Raw genomic sequence first — 23,066 nt, 5'->3', positions numbered from 1 at the left:
TCTTGAGGTAAGTCACCTAGCACAGGTTGAGTGAGCTTTATTTTATTTTTATTTGGATTAAGGAATATGTCTATAGCTGGATTGATTTTTTTTTTTTTGTGGTAAGATGTAATAAGCACCTTAAAAATATCTCTAAATATACATGTTTAGAAGGAGATATAAAGAGATACCTATTTAGAAGGAAAAGAAACCAACATTTATATAACCTTGAAGAAAATTGTAGAGCTAGGGCATGGTAAGGAAATTGTAGAGCAAGGGCACAACATAGAAACAAAATCATAAAGCAAAGGCATGACACCAAAATCACAGAGCAAGGGCATGGCAATCAAATGTAGAGATGACAAGGGCATGACAACCAAATCACTGAGCAACGACATGACAATAAAACATAGAGATCACAAGGGCATGGTAACCAAATTTCAACGCAAACACACAACAACAAAATGTAGAGATATAAATAATAGGAATGAAATGCACCAAGCACAAGGGCATGACAACATTCAAATCTCTCCACCCTCATTCGAAGCTCTCCACCTTCTTTCACATGTAGCTCTCTACAATCAAAAGAAATGGGGAATGATTTATGTCATTTTTTCTTTTTTTTGTTTATACTTACATAGGTGTCACAATTATGATGCCTACATTGGTATTGTGATGGCGTTGGGGACAATTGCAAAAAAAACATAAAAATCACCACAGATTACCATTGTTGCAATTTGACCCCAAATGTCATAGTGAAACCTTTTACCTTTTCTAAAAAATATTTGATCTGATAACTTCACCACAAATCCCTATATCAACAATATCATGTAAATCACATAAACATTTACTTATATGATGTATTGGCTATAAAAACTAATGAGATCCATGAAACATGTATGAAAATGATCAATACATAACACAAAGTTTTTGGTTACCCAAAAACCTCCAAGGTATTTAAGGTAAATCTAGGGTGAGGATGTCACCCACAAATCTTCACTATTGCAGCATTAAAGTGTCCCTGTTAAGGATACAAATTTGATCACTTATGATGATTTTCCCTATGAGTGGTCTTCCATGTTAAGAGCTTACAAGACTTATATAGTCTACCTTTATTAAAGGATTTAAAACTTACAACTAAATAAGAACTCTGTTAAGTGATTTACAAAGGTCTATTAAGAGATTTACCTTGAAATACTTGCTAGAATATATCATTATCCAATCCTTCAGTTTGTACTTCAAATGTTGATAATGGGTGTCCACTTTACAATCTTTGATCTATTCTCTACTTTGATATATCTATATTCTTCCATTCACTACTCTTCTCAGTTGTTGTTCTAGCTTCCCTTTACACATTTCCTATAGTATCCAAAATTGTAACCTCTCTCACACACACTTTAAATTAGGGTTTGGTTCCTCTTTTTATAACCATCTAGAGAAGTTTCCATATCAAAATCAATGATCTAGATATCTCTCTTTTACCACTTAGTCCTTCCATTTTTCTGACTAGTTGATCACCTTTCATAGGGATTAATGATCCACAACATAATGCATGATCACCTCTGTAATTGAATCTTGAAATAATAATATACATCTCTAGATTAGAAAAAATGGTTTTTCTTGGTGTTTGTGCCATTCTAAGAAATTATATCAAAATTGATTTACTCACCACTTGAACATTCTAATGCTTAGTCATAACTATTCTACATGCTAACATGTGGCCTTCACTTGCTTGGCTCATACTATCTAACTCATCATGTATATGCTCAACATGAACTATCTTCTAGATGACTCGGCATGCATTGGAGTACTCAACAACCTTAGACTTGCTCGCTAGTTACTACTGCATACGTGAAATTTATTCAAGACTAATTACAAGGCTCTTCCTATATAGGATGGCTCGATCACAGTGCTGACCAACCAACTTGGCCAAATATTTAACTAAGTGTTTGACACTAATAGATAACATATTATGGATCAACAATCTCCCCCTTTGATATTAGTTGCAAAAACGCTTTTTTATTATCAAACATTACATACCAATACAAAAAGTACTCCCCCTTAGACTATAATCCATAAATCTTTTCATAGTTGTAACTTCTTATGACTTCAAAACTAATATATACAACAATAAAATCTAAAAACTTATAAACATTGCATGACACCTATAAAAAAATTTACATCATCATACCTTTGATCATGCATATAAACTAATAACCCCTATTTTTTTTCACAGTTGGTCTAATGTGTAGCCGGAGTCTGGATATTACATATACTTCTCCCAGAATGGTTTGTGGGAGTTAAGAATCATATCCATTGTGTTCTCCCAATGCTTCTTCAATTCATCAAGATTGAGAATCTAAATATCCATTATGGCTACAAGATGAACCATATTATCTCCAATATATAATTTATGATTGCATTGAATTAAATCTTTAATAATCTTAATGTGCTTTTGCATGACTTCCAAATGAAGAGTCAGAAAATATTTTATTGTTAGTAGCTTGGCCCATATGTTTCCCTCTATATGTAACATTTTAAACTACTTGGTCTATAAAAATCTAAGCTCAAAGAAATTAATAGAATTGGTACTAACATCAAAGGTCAAGGTACATGCACTCTTCTGCATTTATGTGTCAAAATTATCTATTTATTCTTTTACCTCATTTGTAAATGCTCATACATAAAAAAGTTTTTCAAATAATAAATTAATGTCAAATTTTGTCTTATTGGCATTAGTAGCTTTGGTGAATAGCTCAACCACATTTATAGCTATCTCGTCTAACACTTTCTCCATCACTTTATTATCATATCTCTTCTCACCTTTCTCCATCAACTTATGTTGAACATCAATATCTAACTCATTTATTTTATCTACAATATGTACCAATTGATCAAGAATGGGTTCTTCTTCATCTAAATCATTAATAGCAATTGTACCCAAAACGATATCTTTTATTTTAAACAAAAATTATTTCTTTCGATGCTCCCTTGTGAGCTCGCTTGCTTAGCCTTTCTTGCAAAAAATTCACTAAAATTTATCATCATCTCCTCTGTTTGAGTGGACTTATCCCACTTAGGTATGACAATATTCTCATCTAAGGTAACTAATTTACCTTTGATTCTCTGGTGTGAGTGTTTGACCTTTTTCTTCAATGTTTTAACTTTTGAATCTGGGGTACTAGAGCTTGTCAATGTTAGTTGCAAACCTTTGGATTGAACTACCAAATTCACAATTTGTGATCCTTTTATCACATCACTTTGTTTCTCTACTCCCCCTATCTTTTCTATGATTTTTTTTGGTGTTTCTCTACATGATTGATCTATGATAGTTGTTGTTATAAGTTCACCAATTAAACACAATATCCCTATCTCCTTTTCTCCCTTGCTTAGAGGTCCTAAGGAATGTGGCCTCTTACTACCTATAGTATATTGTTGTACTATATCCTTTTGATTCTATTCCTCATTTGTTTCCACTTCTTGACTTTCCTCCTCACGTGTCAACTTAGTTCGTTGCTTGGTAATAGAAACATCACTTTTACCCTCTTGAGAGACTTGGACACTAGAATCAATAGTAACTATGGATTTTGTAAGAATTGAAATGGTTACCTATTGAGTCTGATATTTTTTTGTACTTGAAGGATATTCTTTTATTTGCACAATTACAAGATTAATCTCAATGAATATATCTATGATGGATTTTGAAGCTTGTTCTATCTCTTGCTGGATCTTCCTAATCTTTACCAAAATATCTTCAAAAGTAATCATATTTGTTACTATATCTTTTGGTTACTCACCTTTAATGATAATAGTCTTAGTTGGCTTCACAATTTCTTGTGCCATTTGTTGTACATTTTTCACAAGCTACTTAGCATTAAAGAAGATATCTTTTGTATTATCGAGTTCAACTCTTTCATCTTCATTTTCTTCTACTACTATTGTAGGCATCAATCCAAAAATATTCTTCCAAAATAACTTACTCTCTTGTAAAACATCCTTAATTTTATTCTGCATTACATTTTTATTAACTTAAAGAAGGATCATGGTACTAATTACATTCTAACCAGTGTATCAGGTGAATCTCTTAACAAAGTGGTCCTAACAAGCCTATTATAAATATCCTAATAGAGCACTCACTTTATTGAGATGTAAAAATCCTTTAATCAAGGTACACTTAATAGTCTTGTAAGATCTTCGTAGAGAAGACCCCTCATAGGGTAGTGTTGAGAAACAAGATTGTTAAAGTGTAGATATTAGGAGAGATTGATGAAACCTATCATGGAAAAATCATTATTTTTTCACTAATGTCAACCCTGATACTTGATGGTGAGACAATTACTAATTTGGTTTGAAAGCTATCATTTGGTTGATTGATGAAGAGCATTTGAAAAGAAAGGATAACAAGAGTACCTAGAGAAAGATTGAGTTATATTGTGTATAAAAGGAGCACTAAGACCAAGAAAGACATTGATAATATAGTGTATTGTTTATTTACTTAAAGTTGCAATAGGAGGACATGCAAGAAAAGATAAGAAGAAGACTAAGTAAAGAAATGTGTCTACCAAGCCTAACTAAGCAAATAGTTGAAGCTGAGCAAATTTAGTTCAAGTTGAGTAAAAAGTTTGTATGTGACAAGAAAAGTATATCTTAATAAGTATCAAGTGAAGGAAGTTCAGTAACTATCGAGCACTGGTAAAATATAGTATGTGTCGAGTAGAAAGATATAGTGTGCCAAGCAAATAGTATATAATTGTCAAGTGATAGTAAGATGAGTTTGATTGAAGATTTCAAGAATTTGAGCTGACACAGTTGATTTCTTTAGTTGTGCAAAGAGTGTTGAAGATAAGAATGATGAGCTAGTGGCACAAAATTTAAGATAAACTATTTTAAGGAAAATTCAATGAGGATTACAAGAGAAGTTTGTAGAGGGAACAAAATGGAAAGATGGGAAGATTTAATGAATCTGACCTAATCCTAAGATGGACGATTGAGATTAAGTAGCAAAAGATTGGAATTCTCTATATAAGGAGATAAATGGCCAGAAGAAAATTGTCAAGTATATGAACCAAAGAAAGACAAGGGGTATGGAGGTGTTGCTTCATATGGTGGATAAAGGAATGGATCTACAACTGGCATACTAAGAAAGAAGGCATCAGGAGTGAAGACTTGAATGATGAACAAGCTATTAGAGATGGAGAGGATGAATATCAAGCAAAATAGAGGACTGAATGTGAGATTTGTAATCTGCAAGTGAGTTGGTTTATTACCAAATCAAGTCCTATTGTTACTTTCTAACAACTGTATCAGTCTAACTAAATCCTTTGGATTAAGATTGACCTAATAGTCATGAGTAAATCCTTTAACCAAGTGACATTCTAATGGAATGTTCTAAAGTCCTCTAACAAGGCTCACTTGATGGGGACACAACCCAAGAACAAAATGGACACAACAGAAAGGGAAAATTATATTAACTGAGAAAATAAGCTAGTACAAACAGTACAGGAAAATAAACTTCGAAACATGCCCTAAGGGCTTACAATAGCATAAATCTGGAGATAATTTATCCTTTCAGTACCTCCTCTCAAACTCCACTCTGAACTGCCTTTTACAATGCCAGAAAGCTCCTTAAATAGACCCTGGAGGGTTAAGGACTAGGAGTACATTCTAGAAAGTGCTAGTAGGCATCCACCGACCAAATAGAAGGTTCTAGAAGCTGCATTAGAAGTCGGTGCAAATCTAGAAGAATCCAGAAATGGTAACTGAACTTTCGGGAGGCATAACTTTTGAACCGTAGCTCCAATTGACAAACCGTTTACATTCTCGAAAAGCTCTCGAAGCGCTCTATAGCCCTATGGACTAGCTTCGCTCATCCCCCATTTTTTGGCCCTTTTCAAGGTCATTTAATGCCCCTAACCTGACTTTGAAGCATTCTTAGGAGGTCTGCAAAACTCAAAAAACTGCAATAACTTTCAAACTGTGGGGCCTTTTGACCTGATTCTTTTTCTGGAATGCTCTAAATCACAATTACATTCATCTGGCCAATTCGCACCTTCTAGGTCACCAAAATGATGGCCAAATTGCATGCTCCTATTTTTTCGAGATTTTCTAACACACTGATAGTTGTACTGTGAGAGTTGGAACCTTTATTTGACCCAAATGGGTGTCCAAAAATGAAAACACATGAAATAGAAACTAAGTCTAAGTAAATTTTTTTGGGTGACACAGGATTGCCCTTATACCTTTGGATGCTCCTGCATCATCACTCCTAACATGTTGATTCAAATCCTTTAACAAGCTCACATTTAATAGTGTGCAATGTAACCTTTAATAGGGTTGGTTCCTAATAGGGATCACTTCAAAAGAGTGAAAATTGGTAGCATGTTACTGGTGGTTTTTTCCAAATTGGGTTTCCATGTTAAATCCTTGTGTCAAATTGTGGGAATGATTTGGTGATGTTTCATGTTTACACTACTACAAATTTAATTTGACCTAGGACAACACTATGCAAAAGTTTGAGATAATGGATGATTTAATGAATGCATGCACATGTATATGTTGAAGTACTGCAAATTTTTATTTGTACATTTGGACCTTGGACAATTGATTCAATCCCTCCCCCCACTCCCCTCTCAATTATTCTAAATATTCCAACAAGTAGATCATCATAAGTGATCAAATTTTGTAGCCCTAATAGACACACTTTATTATTGTTGTAGTGAAGATTTTGTGGGTGTCATCCCCACCACAGTTTTACCTTCACCTCAGAGGGTCTCTACATTATCAAATCTTGTGTCATGGCCTAATTTTTTGTTTCATTCATGTTATTAGATTTTAGATTTGATATTACATGTTGAATATTGGTGGTTAAGGATGAGATGTGTGGTGAATTAAGTTTGAATGTGATTCATGAATTGAAGAGGTAAAATTTTTAGAAATCTTGATTCAAACCCCTCTCAGCATCTTACTTTCCTGATAAATTTCTAGCAAAAATAACACCAAAGATATACAATTGATGTCTCTCTAATATGTATGGTTGAATTGAAAGATGTGTGGAGTTTGTAAAATATACTCAAGTGTCCCATGTCAACAATGAAGAAACTATGCTCCAAATTGGGTAAACTAGGTGAGAGTTAAAAATAAAAACTAGGAACTAACTAAGATAAATGTAGAAAAATATCCAAAACTTTAATATATCATTTTAATTGATATAGAAACCTCCTTTGAATACTAGTCCAAACTATCCAAAATCATACCAAACTATGAAGAATGATCATGTAGAGAAGAAGAATGAGGTTCCAAGTATCCCCTCACAATAACTAGAGAAGGATCATCTCCATCAAAGAGAAGATGAAAACCATCAATTATGTCTCTTAGATTTTCAATGCACGAGGCAAAAATTAAACCTGCAATGTCTGTCAAGTATTCATCTTAGTAAATTGCATTAGGAAAATAATATATATCTCATTGTATTGAATCACAAGGGGCAATAACTATAGAAATGTATAAATCATGGTGAATAAAATTAGGTGTCATATTTATAGATGGAGATGAAATGGAATGCTCAAAAACTTGATCACATGGGAGTATACCCATGTTTAGGTAGAAAAAAGTTTTAAAGTTTCTCAATTTCTAAATCAACACTAGAAGTGTGATGAACATATGAAAAATCATTATCATCATGAAAATTTCTACAAAGGATTATAAATGAGATGTATGATACACCATGCTAGTAGGAATAATATCTCCATTCTCCAATTCTATGATGATAGTTGAATAAAGTGTGAGCTCCATAGTCTTTCTATAGATCAAAAGAGGATTATTGATTAATTGAGGAAAACAAGAAACATCATTGAAGATGCCTTCCTTAATATGAATTAATACTTTCCCAATCACATGTTGGCATATTACATTCTAGAAGTTGCATTAGTTTTGGTTTACATCTATAAAATTGCCATTTATTTTTTCTAGTTGTGTAATTGCTTTTTCTTGTACCACATATTTAATTTTTTTTTTTTCAATAGTCAATCAAGTATTGGTCACATAATGCATGTTGATTTTGACCACTCTCTATTTTTATTTTTTATAAGAAAAAATGAATTCCATGTTTTGTGTAATGAAAAAACTTAGTTTAATATTTTGAGATTGTGGTTGTGACCTATGCAATCTCTCTATTGGTTCTTTAGTTCCATAAATCATTCTTGGTTCTCTAGTTCCATTATTTTTTTATTAAAAATTTGTAGTTAAAATATTACCATCAAGAATGACACATGCCATCTATGGAATTATCATTATGATAAATGGGGCACTTCCAAACATTACAAGGGGACTTCTATAAAAATTGGTACATACATAGACAAAACACAGGAATGAGTAAATAAATTTTTAAAAGAAGGTCATGTGAAGAAAATATTGATTAATAATTAAGTTTAGATATGCAAATTACAATCCACCAATGCATGAGCATGATAGTTTGGTGAAATGTGTATCTTTTTTTAATGTTGTGAACAAATATTTGCATTGACTTGTTTTTTCATAAAACCAAACCAAAATTTGAGGGAAATATTTGGGGTGTTAAGACATGAGATGTGAAATGTGTTGTAATAATTGTGTTTGCAAGTATTAATAATTTGGGTTTCCTACGCAATATCATAAGTAGATGCTTTTTTGTTGTATATTTAAAAGATCAAAATAATTTATTTATTGATGTTTACTGAAAAAGAATATTTAGTTTTCCATATCTCTAAGATTTTATACCTTGAAGATTCTTTATCATTATTTTTAACTTATTTTCAATAGATTTCTTTCTCAAGATGTGTATTTACTAGTACATTTGGAGAACTTCTTAGTATTTTGAAAGGATTTGAGGGTTATAATAGTGAAGGATATTGAGTTTACAATGCATTGAAGGGGTTAAAGGATTTATTGAATATGATAGGCATGTACAATGTAAGAGGGTAATGAATTTTATAATGGTCTATTTTTTAGTTGGATTAAGTTTTCTACTTTGCACTTAGAGTCAAGATGACATTTATAAACAAAATAACATAAATGAGGTTGTATTATTGATTCAAATCAAATATAATGCTTATTTTTATTATCACACACCATCAAGGTCATTTCTAATTTGTTTCATAATGGTTCAAGGACTCAATCACTTTCAACATATAATGGATAAAATGGAAAGAAGATTTAAGTAACATTTTGGCCTTCATTTACTATATCATCTTGAAAATGTGTGTTAGTAGGTGTTAATTATTTTTGTTGTCAATCTTCAGCCCATTTTGTATTCTCACATTCTTCCCATTCACCTACAAGACAAAACTAACAAAAATAAACAAGCTCTCTAGTCCATATAGTCCAAGTGTTAGAATCTAAACTCCTAAATGAATGTCATTTAGCTGACCCACTAATTATATCATAGTCATATCTTGAAAAGATATTCTTCTCTTGAAGTAGGTAGAAGAAATCTTTGATTGTAGATTTCTTACTTGATCCTGTGTATAAATATTTGTTACACCATATGACAATCTCATGTGCATTTTTGAATTTAGATTTTTCCTCAAATTTTAATTGCTTTCTACTAAGAGCTCTCTTCACACATGCACTAGCACCATCATGTTCGCCTTTACCATGTCCAGCCTAAAAAAACTCCACACATGTTGGATATTAGTTTGTCTATGTCCTACTCAACCAATAGAACATTCCAGCATTCTTGTATTGTCCTGTACAATTATCTGACCATATCCAATGTTTTGTCATTTGAATTTGTCTCTCTTTTAAATTATCATAAAATACCTTGAAACAATATTGGACAAACTCAAATGAATGAATTTTATTATCATTCATATAGAAATGGTGCTCTCTCAATATTTTTCGATCCTCATCTGTACTATCAGGTGCATGCCTATAAACTCTATGAATATAAATTGTTACTTGAACTGCATTGTAATATTGTGGTTGTATCTCATCCTATAGTGCAAGTGTGTAGTTCTATGCAAAATCAATAATTGAAAGTACAGTACCAATTGGAAATGTATTCTTACATATGCAAAAAATTTCATCAAGCCATCTAGCATATTGAGAGTGTTTAATATATTTTGGTATAATCACACTCTTAAAATCATCTATAAATGCATGACAACTAACTTTATCTTTAACTAGATAACACCTTATTCCAATCTTCTCATCCTTCAATGGATATTCAATAGTTTTGAATCTTTTTACATTAACTAATTGTTGTCCAAAATTAGTCAAAGCCTTTTCATGCAAACATTTATCTAACAAAGAAAGATTGCTGCACATGTCACATGTACCAAAAAGACATGCATTAAAAAGAAAGTATTGATCATTAGGTGGCTTACAAAACAAACTTAATATGAAATCTTTTATAGTTTGAGGTGGTATTTTTATACCACATTCCTGCAACATTTCTTTACTATGCATGGTACCAAGTATAGATCGAAATACATCATAATGGTAACAAAATTGAACATGAGTTTTACAACAACATGTGATTCTTTCCTTGTTAATCCTTACATGCCATGGTTTACACTTTTCAAAAGATCTTTGACTAATGGTAATAGTTAATACCTTATCATCTACAATTTTTTTAAACAATTCAGTTTGAGTCATGTCCAAAAGGTGTTTAGGATGTGGATCATGTATTTTTGACCCAACTCTCAATCCAAAAACATCTTTTGAATTAGGTGATACTCTTGTATGATCATGCAAAAAAATTTCAACCAAACTTTTGACTTCACTAGTAAGTTTTATATCACATCTCGAGAGTCTACCACTAGAAGTCCACAAAATATTTGCTAGACCACATTCAAAGTTAACCCTTCTTTTTACAGCTCTTTCTAAAATCTTACAATTCACATTAAGATATCCAATTATGTTGCTAATCATTTTTTTTTCAGTTGTTAATTTGTTAACTAAAGTTATTTTTATTGCTCGTTGCACTACATTCTTATCTTTAGAGCAACTTCTCTTTCCGATATCATCAAAGACACATCAATAGTGGATATAACTTGTTTTAAAGACTCATTTTTATTCTTGAATTTTGCATACATTCCTAACCTTCTCATTACTTTTCACATTTTAGACATTTTAATTAGTTGCAACATCAATTGACATTGAAACCCAAATTTCTTATTATAAAAAAAGTCTATATAATCTATTAGCATGTGTCCTAATTTGTCTCCATGAAACCAATCTCTCAAGATTATCTAGCACATCATTAGGAACATAAAAATTATATTCAAACACTTTACTATCATTCTGACATGTTTGTTTAGTACTTGGTGTTTCCATGTCTACATTCATGCAATTTTTATTTTCAATTGACATTTCATTTTCACTGTTATTTGGCATTTGAATCTCATTTTCAATTTTTCTTGGTATTTCTTTTGGGGCATGCATTTCCATTGGAATTTGTTGTGCATGATCATTTGACAATTTATTCTCATGAAGAAAATCTAAATCATTTAAATCATACCCTGCTTCTAAAAAATCACCAATTTCATCATGAGAAAAAATTTGAGGGTTTGGAGACACACCTATATTGAATGTTTGACTAGAATGTGCATTGAATCTCCTCGTATTGGGTTCTCTTATTCGGCCTCTTCATCCATCATGGTATCCTCAATGTCTTTCTCCTTTGAAACATTGTTCAAGTCTTTAATTCTTTGTCATCTCTCTCGTTGACATTGTGTGTCATTCTCTTTATTTGTTGCAATCTCCTCATCTTTTAGAAATTGTGTTTTCTTCTTTCTTCATTGTTTTGATCCCATCTTTGCACCAGTTTTGAATTTGGATCAATAGCTTGCAAATTGTAGAAGAAGGCAAAAAAATACAATAACTATGATATGATTAGTTGTTGCAGATCAAAACTATTATTCAATCATTTCAATCATTGAAAGTCATCTTGTGGGGTAGTTTTTGGGGCCCAACAGTATATTAGAATCGGGTACCTAACTGTTTAAAAATTGGGTATCCAATTCTTTAAAAATCAGGTAGCAACGTACAAATCAAGGTACCTAATTTTTAAAGAATCAAATACCTTATTCTTACAACAGTTAACATGCAATTGAGCACCAAATTTTTTAATTACAATTTGAGTGCCTGATTCTTGTGACATTGGCAAGAATTTGGAATGGGCGCAACTTTTGCATGGGGTTTTGCCTTGGGGAAAGGCATGGCATAGGCTTGGTCCCACCAAGCCATGCCTTTATGAACCATTTTTTTTAAGGCATTTAATCAACAATTTTAGGGATTTTCATAATTTTTATATGGTCGACCCCATTGAATTTTTTGATAAAACAAAAACCCATTATAGGTCTTACTGTTCTGATTTTAAAAGTGTAAATTTTATAGTGTTATTAGTTTATTTTCTATTTTTCCATTATTTATTAATCAAAACCATCTCTTAAATGTTAAAAAGTGACAGTCACTAAAACTTTAATAACTTTTTTTTATTTTTCATATTTTGTAAATTAATTTACATGACATCAATCCTTGCAAAATTCTTTTAAAGTTAAAAAATTAGAAAGAAAAAAATTTGATTAAATTATGGCATCCGTGCACGAGACTTTTTAAAAATTAGCTTAATCGTCAATTAAAAATTTTAAAAAAAAATTCATTAAAAAACTCAAGAAAAATATTCTTTATCAATCTTTGGTTTGTCAGGTAACTTCATTTAAAAGGATTTGCAAAAATTCATTTAGTTGTGTTAAATTATGGTGTTCGTACATGAGTGTGGTATGGTCCTGAAACAGACATTTTGAAAAAGTGGTTTTTAAAGATCCATACCAAAAAAAGAATAAATCTATCATATGGGTATACAAATAAATTACATATTCAGAATGAAGATCCCAGGCACTACAATTTTTATTTCTGAATTTTTTTTATATTTAATCTCTAAATGACTCAAATTTTGGCATCAATTGACAAAATATTTCAAAAAGAGAAAAAACACTTCCACTTTTTGGCCAGAAGTGAGACCCAACTTCTTGCACTGACCTTAATAAGAGACTATAGGAAATGAAAGTATTGATGTTTCTATTGTCCTAAGCTAGCATCTCACTATGAGATGATTCATTACATGGAAATGACCCTAAGCTTATAGAAATAGAGGAGGCATCAAACACGCTTGGAGGATATGTGGAATTTCAAAGGAATTATATCTCATTATGCATGGGGAGTTGGAGCACTCATGTTGTCTAGATGGTTTTAGGTTCTACACTCATGAGATCCATTGTTGTAGTTGGTTTAGGATTTCTTGAACGAACAAGGAGGATCGGGTAGATGGTTTTTGGTCCTACAATCATAGTATTCGCTGATGCAGTTAGTGGTTCTACATTTGTTTAGACTATCCTAAATATCCAATGGTTCATCTAAAACTATATGATGGAGTTCAAAATTTGAATGAGCAAGACCAATAATACTCTTTTATTATTTGACAGTTCTTACATATTCATAGTTCAATTTTTTTTCCCACTTCCTATTACCCACAAATTTTCATTCTCCATGTATGAAAATTAAATCCAAAATGTACTTGTCTACAGAGTCCATTCTCCATGTATGGTAATCAAATCCAACATACTTGTAGGATATTCAATCTCCATATATGTATTTTCAACATCTTCATGAAAATGTAAGTTCCAATTTCTGCAAGGTCGGTTTGGAGTGAAGCACGCTGAAACACAATAGCTGCCACTAGAGTAATCTTTTGGAAGGGGGTTTTGCTCCCAGTTGATTTTCTATTTTCCCCTTTTCATCTCTCTTTTTTACCTCTTTAATTAGTGTTAACTTTAGTCTGACTCAACAATAGTTCTTATACCTCAAGTTTTGTGCGTGATCCGTAATTTACGGATGCATATCTGCAAAATAAATGTGATTTTTCAATTCTTATAAAACTTAACCGTGGTCGCGTTTCAAGTTTACTTACTTCCTAATTGCATTTTCTTAACCGTTGACACGGCAGTTTTCCTCAATGTAATTTGATGGAATAGTGAATATCGAATGAATTAGTTATTTGATATCAATGCTCTGCTTTTTATATTCTTTGTGAAAGTGAAAGTTCTGTTTCTTTCCTTTTCAATCAAATCTTGTGCAGATTTAGTAGAGATTTTTACAACTTTGATGAGAATGGCAATTTATACAGTACGCGCTGCATTCATCGACTCAGCCCTCGCAGTACGCCCGTGTCTATGCCGGCATCAAAACGAAACTTTTTCATTTTTAATAAATAAAATCAAAATCAATTATACAATGTATATGAAATTTAAATTCAGTTTTAAAATGCCGTTTTGATGCTGGCATAGACATCGCCTCATAGTACGCAGAAACTTTCTAAATGGAGCGATTTTGAAAGCAAAGTCTTCGTCTTTCTCAATCAAAGAAAGAGACGTAAATGTCGTTCAGCAGACGGACTACATTAAAAGTCTCGGGCCTACTGACATTATTTATTGCATTTTGTTTTGGAGAAAAACTAAACATCCGCGTGAGTCGTGACTATTGACTATAAAATCAAGTCAATAAAGGAATCGTACGCCAAAGATCAGCTTACCTTTACCAAATACTTACATTTTAAAGGTTTACCATTTCTATACAGATAGTTCACCAAATTCCAGTACCATCACACTGGTGGCTCGTCATCTTCTACGTATAATCCAAAGAATAAAAAAATAATATGAATACCACGAACTCCACCATGTGTTACCACTGTCACTACGAAATTACGTCTGCCCACTATAGGAAACTACTATTCTGCTGTTGCCCAGTCAACCATGGAGGCTACTATTTGTTTCCTGCGCCCTTTCATTTGCTAGTATCCTTTAATTGTTATTGATTTCAAGTCCAATTAGCCTGTTTTACTACTGTTAAAAATGTTGGCACAAACCCAAAGAAACTGGGGACTTCTGGTTCGCTTTCTAATTTGTGCCACTTTGGTGGATTTTACTGGTGCGAAATGTGTTCCTGAAAAGTGCGGTTCGGTGAATGTGAGCTACCCATTCTGGATCAGCAATCCTCATTGTGGACACCCTGATTTTAAGATCACATGTCGCAAGGATGAAGATACTGGGATGCCTGCTTTGTTCTTTAGATCTTCTATATGTAATTCTACTTGTGTTCAAAATGAAACTTTTAGCGATAGTACTCTTGAAGATTACGATTATTTCAAGATTATGGAGATCGATTATGTGGGTCACCTCGTCATAAATTCTTCATTAATCAAGGCCTATTCGTGTGATTCAAACACTATTGATAGAACCCTATTTACTTTATCTGGATCTGGAACAGATATCAGCAGTTTCACGTTTTCCAGCTCGAATAGGTTTGTTGTTATCGGCAGCCAAGCAATCGGTGGCTACTATATCAGTGGTTTCGACGAGGCAAAATGTGGAACAATTGATTCTCTAAGTGAACAACTATACTGTAAGTATGGTTGTTGTGAAATTAATCTCCCAGTTAACTGGGGGTGGATTAATTTCACGGCAGGTGTAAGTCCCAATGGTAGCTCCGGTGTTACGGCTGCTTGTGGCTTGTCCACAATAATGGATCCCTCCACCTTCACCGTGGTTGACAATGAAACAAACCTCTTTTGGGGGAATGGCCTAAAGGCTTATTATGGTCTCCGCCTCAACTGGGGTATTGGGGAACAAGATTGTGCCACGGTCAAAGCAAGCCCAGATTATTCTTGCTCCATCAACGCAGAATGCCTTGACTCGCCTTCAGTAGGTGGGTACGTATGCAAATGTCTCCCTGAATATCAAGGAAACGGTTATTCCAATGGCACTGATTGCACAGGTATTAATTAAATCCGTTGTTAGTTTCTCTTCTATAACAATTTATCTTTCAAACGTGAAAGCTCTTTAACAAATTCGATAATGAATGATCAGATATAGACGAATGTAGACATAGGAATGAGTGCGTTGTTGAGGAGAGAGGAGGAATATACCATAATTTGGCAGGTTCCTACAATTGCTCTTGTTCAAAAGGGTATGTGGGAGATGGCTATACAAATGGGACAGGCTGCATCTCCACAAGCTCAAATAGCCTTGTCTTTCCTGCCATCATAGGTGAGGACATGTTTAATAGATTACGAGTAGCTGTATTATTTTGACAAATATAAGATAATCATATTTTCTTTCAACATCTGATCTGACAAAACACACAGGATCTGTCACTTCATTTGTGGTCGTCTCTTTAGCAGCATCCCTTTTGGTTTGGTGGCTAAGGAAACGCCAACTGAAACTTGTGGAGGCCAAGTATTTTCAACGATTGCAGGAGTACATGGCTTGTACAGTGGGGAGAGAAAGCCTCCGCATTTTTTCTGCGAAAGAATTAGCAAGAGCTTCGAATAATTATTCCAAAGAGATGATATTAGGTACTGGCGGCTTTGGAACCGTGTTCAAAGGCGTTCTGTTAAAAATAATGTTTATTATAGTAGCTGGGCATTTAATGCACAGTCCAGAACTTTCTACTTGCTTCTTGGAGCCTCTCTCTTTGTGCAAAATTTGAATTTAAAATTATGTAGAAATCTCTAGAGTGCTTCCTTTCTTGAAGCTTCTCAAGAACCCTCTAGAAATATGTATGAGCTCTATAAATAGAGCATTCCTCTCAGCTGTAATAACATGAAGAAACTTTATAGCTCTTTGATATGTTTGAGTTTTGCTGCTCTGTTTTTAAGCTCTGTTTTTTGTATTCTTTGTGCTGCTGTTTTTAATTCATCATGGTATCAGAGCATTTTCAGTTCTTTGGGCTGTGAATATATGATGCTTTTTGGAATGAATATATGTGTTTTTCTTGTGTGAATCTTTACATTTGCAGGCTATAACTAAGGAGTGAACAGCAATTTGGTTTGGGACAAAAAAACTACATCAAAGGAAGGATATTGCAGCAAAAGAAAAGTTTTTTTCTTCAACAAATTGGTGAGACTTTTTCAGTTTCAAGCTTGGGTGTTCAAGTTCTTAAATATCTTTCATTCTCATCCGAAAAAAAAAAGAGGAGAGAATTTAACAATGGAATCACTTGGTGTGACTTTGCCTACAGTTAAATTAAATGGAAAAAATTATTATGATTGGGTATCTCATGTTGAAATCACTCTAACCCTTCAAAATTGTTATGATATTGTGACTGGTAGTGAACAAAGGCCTACGAATCCAGGAAATGATCAAGATAATTGGGATAAAAGGGACAAGAGGGCAGCAGCACTAATCAAGCTTACACTTTCAGAAGAAGTTTTTCCAGAAGTTCGTAATGAGAGAAGTGGAGTCAAAGTTTGGGAGATTTTGAAAGATTTATATCAAAATTCAGGTGATGTATGGATCTTATCTCTCACAACTGAATTATACAATTTGAAATTATCAAGCTCACAAGAGATAGTCTCACATTTAAGTAAGTTAAAGGAAAAGAAAAATGAGCTCACTTCTCTTGGAAAAGATATAGATGATAAAGATTTTGTGCAAATTGTATTACAAAGTCTTCCAGGATCTTATCAATCATTTATAAGGGGTTTAGATACTGCAGATAAATTAAAAAGTATTAAATCAGAAGAATTGTGTGCTAAGTTGGTTCAAGAAGAGAAAAGACAAGTTAAAGAAAAAGAATCATTTGATGGTGAATCTCAAGCATTTGTAATGAAAGGAAAACAATATTATAAGAAGTCACAAGAAAATGAATCTAAAGAAAGAAATTGGAAGAATGAAAATAAGAGTATTTCATATATAGATCATAATAGAAGTAAATGGAAATGTCATTATTGTGGTAAAATGGGTCATAAGGCAAATGAATGTTTCAAGAAGAAAAGAGATGTAGAAAAGAAAGTAAATAATTATCAAAAATTAGGAGATTCTAAAAGAAATGCATTTTGTGTTGCACTTAAAGAAAATAATACTTTCAAAGAAGATTGGGTTATTGATTCTGGTGCTACACAACACATGTCTCATAATGAGAATCAATTTGAATCAATAAGTGAAAATAATATAGAAAAAATATATTTGGGGGATAATAGTGCTTTAGAAGTTAAAGGGACTGGTAATGTCAAAATTGATAATGGTTTGTTCAAAAATGTGAAATTAGTCCCTGAATTAAAAACAAATCTACTTTCAGTATCTCAAATTGCAAGTCAAGGACATAAAATAGAATTCTACAATGATAAGTGCTTAATCAAGGATGTCAATGATAATTATAGAGTCATTGCAATTGGTAAAATGGAGAATGGATTATATAAATTTCAAGAATTTACTTCTAAATGTGGAGATAAACATATGTGTGCTATTGCTCAATATGATGATATGAGCAGGTTATGGCATGAGTGTTTGGGGCACATCAATTTTCAAAGTCTCAAGCTTATGGAGAAATTACAAATGGTGCATGGGCTGCCAAAGATATCATTAAGCCCTAAGGTGTGTGAAGGATGTGCAATGGGAAAACAACATGTGGAAAGTTTCCCTCAAGGTAAATCATGGAGAGCAAAAACTTCTCTACATTTAGTCCATAGTGATGTAATGGGTCCTTTCAAAACATCATCAATTGGAGGATCAAGTTATGCCCTCACTTTTATAGATGATTATAGTAGAAGAATTTGGGTGTATTTTCTACAAAAGAAAGATGAAGTGTTTCAAAAGTTTAAAGAGTTTAAAGCTTTGACTGAAAAACAAAGTGGAAAGTACTTAAAGATACTAAGAACTGATAGAGGGACTGAATACATGAATAAAGCTCTTTTAGATTTTTGTAAAGAACATGGCATTAAAAAGGAATCAACTGTCTCTTATTCACCCCAACAAAATGGTGTTGCTGAAAAGAAAAATAGAACTATAATAGAAATGGCTAGGTGCATGCTTCATTCTAGAAATCTAGAAGCTAAATTTTGGGCTGAAGCAGTTCATACTGCCGTATATATCTTGAATAGAACACCTACTAAGGCAGTTTTGAACATAACACCAGAAGAGGCATGGAGTGGAAGAAAGCCTACAGTATCTCATTTTAGAATTTTTGGTTGTAAAGCATATGCTCACATTCCTGATGAAAGGAGGAGCAAACTTGAAAGGAAAAGCGAGAAATGCACAATGGTTGGATATAGTGAGGAATCGAAAGGATATAGGTTATACAATCCTAGAACTAATGAAATCTATATTAAAAGAAATGTATGGTTTGATGAAGATGTTAAGAATGATAATTCTCCAACATTATCTTTCTTTCCAATTTTGATTGATGAAGAAAATTCTACTTCTACCAATAGTCAAAGTCAAGGTGTGCAAACCACTACATGGGATGAGACTCAAGAAAGTGATAATGAAAATCCAAAGAAATTTAGAAGCATCAAAGAAATTTATCAAGAAGGTCCTAGATATATATTTGCTAACTATGCTCTTATGACTAAGGTGATGCAGGTTGACACTCCAAACACATATGAAGAAGCAAAAGGAAAAGAAGAATGGGAAGCAGCTATGCAAGAAGAATACAATTCTTTGATGAAGAATGGAACATGGGAACTAACAACACTTCCAGAAGGCAAAAATGTGGTTGGTTGCAAGTGGACCTATAGAACCAAATTCACATCAGATGGAGCTATTGAAAAATACAAAGCAAGGTTAGTGGCTAAAGGTTTCTCACAAGAAGAAGGTATAGACTATACTGAAACCTTTGCTCCAGTAGCTAAGATGACTTCCATTCGTACAATAGTTGCTTTAGCTGCAAAGTTTGGTTGGAAAATTTTTCAAATGGATGTAAAAAGTGCATTTTTGCATGGTGACTTAAAAGAAGAAATTTATATGCAACAACCACCAGGATTTATTAAGTATGGAGAAGAGAATTTGGTGTGTAGATTAAGAAAATCACTCTATGGTCTCAAACAAGCACCAAGGGAATGGTACTCAAAAATTAATAAGTACTTCCTAGAAGTTGGATTTAAAAGAAGTAATGCTAATCCAGATGTGTATGTAAAATATTGTGATAATAAGGTTGTTATCATTGTATTGTATGTGGATGACTTGATTATTACAGGAAATCACGCACATGATATTGAGATAACTAAAAATCAACTCAAACAAGCTTTCGAAATAACTGATTTAGGACTAATGCACTATTTTTTGGGTATGCAAGTATGGCAAGAAGAAGGAAGAATCATGCTCTCTCAAACTAAATATGCTCTTGATGTACTTAAAAAATTCAATATGAGTGATTGTAAACCATGTAATACACCATGTGAAATAGGAGTAAAGTTAGGTGCTAACTCTACTCAAAAGAAAGTGGATGGAAAATTATATAGGCAGCTTGTTGGAAATCTTTTGTATCTTACTATAACTAGACCAAATATTGCATATGCAGTTGGTATTGTATCGAGATACATGGCAGATCCACACATTGAACACTGGAAAGCGGCTAAAAGAATATTAAGATATATTAAGGGTACTTACCAGCTTGGCATTGAATACAAATATGGAGGAGAACCTACTTTAGTTGGATATACAGATTCTGATTATGCAGGTGACATTGATGATAGAAAGTCAACTTCAAGATATATCTTCCATCTTGGATCGGGACCGATTTCGTGGAGTAGCAAGAAGCAATCAACAGTGTCACTCTCATCTACAGAAGCTGAATATATTGGTTTATCAAAGGCATCTCAAGAAGCATTATGGCTTAGGAGGTTACTTGAAGAATTGCATCATCCACAAGACTCTCCAACAACAATATTTTGTGATAATCAAAGTACTATCAAGCTAGCAAAAAATTCGGTATATCATGCAAGGTCCAAGCATATAGAAGTGCATCATCATTTTGTTCGAGATCTAATTGAAAGACAAGAGGTGGAGCTTCAATTTTGCGGAACAGAAGATCAACTTGCTGATATATTTACAAAAGCATTGTCTATCGTAAAATCTACGAAATTTAGAGATCTATTGCAGCTCAAAGATGTTCCTACTCTCTCCAAATAAACATTATGGGGGGGTGTTAAAAATAATGTTTATTATAGTAGCTGGGCATTTAATGCACAGTTCAGAACTTTCTACTTGCTTCTTGGAGCCTCTCTCTTTGTGCAAAATTTGAATTTAAAATTATGTAGAAATCTCTAGAGTGCTTCCTTTCTTGAAGCTTCTCAAGAACCCTCTAGAAATATGTATGAGCTCTATAAATAGAGCATTCCTCTCAGCTGTAATAACATGAAGAAACTTTATAGCTCTTTGATATGTTTGAGTTTTGCTGCTCTGTTTTTAAGCTCTGTTTTTTGTATTCTTGGTGCTGCTGTTTTTAATTCATCACAACCCATTTTCCACCGCGACATAAAATCATGTAATATTCTTTTGAATGAGAAACTCTCTCCTAAAGTTGCAGACTTTGGTATTTCTCGTCTTATCACCGCTTCCAATGACACACATGTGACTACTTGTAATATAAAGGGAACATGGGGTTACTTAGATCCAGAGTACTTCCAAACATATCAACTCACCGAAAAGAGTGATGTGTACAGTTTCGGTGTAGTTCTGGTTGAACTTTTAACAGGTCTGGAGCCCATTTCTGAAAAAAGAGACAGCAACGAGATGAGTTTATCTAGTCTTTTTCTGTCTAGACTCAACAATAATCGTCTCACGGAAATTTTAGATAGTAAAGTATTAGAAGACAACAACCTACAAGAAATGGAAGATATAGCGAGAATAGCAAGACAATGTCTTCATTTAGAAAGGAGGAGGAGACCATCAATGAAAGAGGTGCTGGAGCAACTTGTTTGGATAAGAGGCGGCAAAAGAATGAATGTAATCTGTGACGAAGAAACATTTGAACAGACAAGTGTTTTTAGAGAAGCGTCACAAATGTCATATAGATTCAGAAGTTACACTTTTCCATTTGCAATTGGAAGTGCGTCAGAGGAGCCATCCACTGCAATGGTCCAGATGTCGACCCTGTCTGAATGAGAAAGAAAAAGGAAATCATAATCATGTTATAAGTCTGTAAGATGCTTCCCTTCTGGACATTACTTTTAGACTCTACCCATTATGTTTGTACTAGTTGTACCCTATTTAACCATGAGATTTAATGCAAAACTATTTCATCATTTTATATGCTATTATTCAAAGAGTACAAGTCATATGTTGCATAAGCACGAGCATCGATCCACTAGATTATGCCTTCTCACATATTTTCCATTCTCCGCACAGAGCTGGAAACAAATAAATTCAACCCTTTCTCACGCGGCACATCCGCTCTCATCGTTGACAACAATTAATGTTCGGAGAATTCTTGTGGAGGTTTCGTCCTTTCCCTAATCCCGTGACGAAGTTAAAGATGTCAATGTCGTTCAAGAGACGGACTACATTGAAAGTTTCTCACTCATCCTCCCCACTAAATTTTCTCACAAACGTTGGAAAAAATATTATTTCCTCCACTACTATTTCCCGTTTCTCATGCGGCCTGTCCATTATCCCGTGTAAAAAATTTACACCGGACAAATGGCTGAATTTTTATATTCAAGAATGCTCATTTCAAAAAGCTGACATACATTATGAAACCACTACGTTATTACGTATGGTGACTGTAAGAAGTTGGTCAGAAGCTTCTCATTGTATTTCGCAAACTTTTCTGTTTTTCCCGAGTAAACCATAGAGGCTTCATCATTATATTACAAATAATATTTGATTAGTTAAGCCTAGTGTAACAAAACTAATCAAAGTATGCCAGAAAGCAATAGTCAACAAGGGCGCAACAGCTGAGGTTCATGTCTTTTGTGTGGTGATTATTGGAATAACGGTTGTGTCAAGTTGTAACTCAAATCTATATACCTACAAACATTAGTCCATAAGAGTGCTTATAAAGCTAGAAGTGAAATTTATTGGAAAGACATCTTCTCTGGTCAAACTTCAAGCATATTAAATTTATTTATCAAGTAGTGGGTCAAAAATGATTGTTTGGTGTTACAACTAGTTGACAGGGATGAAGAATAAGTTTTCAAAGTATTTCATGCATGTGGTGAAAGGTACACATGTATGGGCATGCTTTCTACTCATCTTTCTGGATAGATTGGAAGCTTCTCGAAAGTCTTGGATTCATATTTCACATTTTAATGAAAGCGTAAGTTATTTTTC

The 23,066-nt window shown here is 33.2% G+C and overlaps 2 protein-coding genes across 3 annotated transcripts; both read left to right on the top strand.

Annotated features, from left to right (window-relative positions):
* The first annotated feature begins 14,799 nt into the window (after window positions 1–14,799).
* Window positions 14,800–22,052, top strand: LOC149575486 (wall-associated receptor kinase 1-like). Its single transcript, XM_089816044.1, has 4 exons — window positions 14,800–15,789; window positions 15,882–16,061; window positions 16,160–16,476; window positions 21,156–22,052. The coding sequence occupies exons 1-4, from the start codon at window positions 14,868–14,870 to the stop codon at window positions 21,897–21,899; spliced, it is 2,163 nt and encodes a 720-aa protein (XP_089672170.1). The 5' UTR covers window positions 14,800–14,867; the 3' UTR covers window positions 21,900–22,052.
* LOC149575487 (uncharacterized) lies at window positions 16,945–21,204 on the top strand. Of its 2 annotated transcripts, none has more exons than XM_089815228.1 (2): window positions 16,945–17,303; window positions 20,314–21,204. In XM_089815228.1, exons 1-2 carry the CDS (start codon window positions 17,004–17,006, stop codon window positions 20,380–20,382), a joined length of 369 nt encoding a protein of 122 aa, XP_089671354.1. In that variant the 5' UTR covers window positions 16,945–17,003; the 3' UTR covers window positions 20,383–21,204. The 2 variants fall into 2 exon arrangements, with proteins under 2 accessions (XP_089671354.1, XP_089671355.1); XM_089815229.1 differs by lacking the exon at window positions 20,314–21,204 and adding an exon at window positions 19,377–19,902 and having other exon boundaries at window positions 16,950–17,298.
* Window positions 22,053–23,066: the final 1,014 nt, after the last annotated feature.

The sequence above is a fragment of the Cupressus sempervirens genome, chromosome 2 (genome assembly GCF_028749045.1).
Source record: "Cupressus sempervirens isolate cs-2001-9-10 chromosome 2, ASM2874904v1, whole genome shotgun sequence".
In the NCBI taxonomy this organism is placed as follows: Eukaryota; Viridiplantae; Streptophyta; class Pinopsida; order Cupressales; family Cupressaceae; genus Cupressus; species Cupressus sempervirens.
Note: the sequence above shows the minus strand (reverse complement) of the source record. Positions and strands in the feature narration are given on the sequence as shown.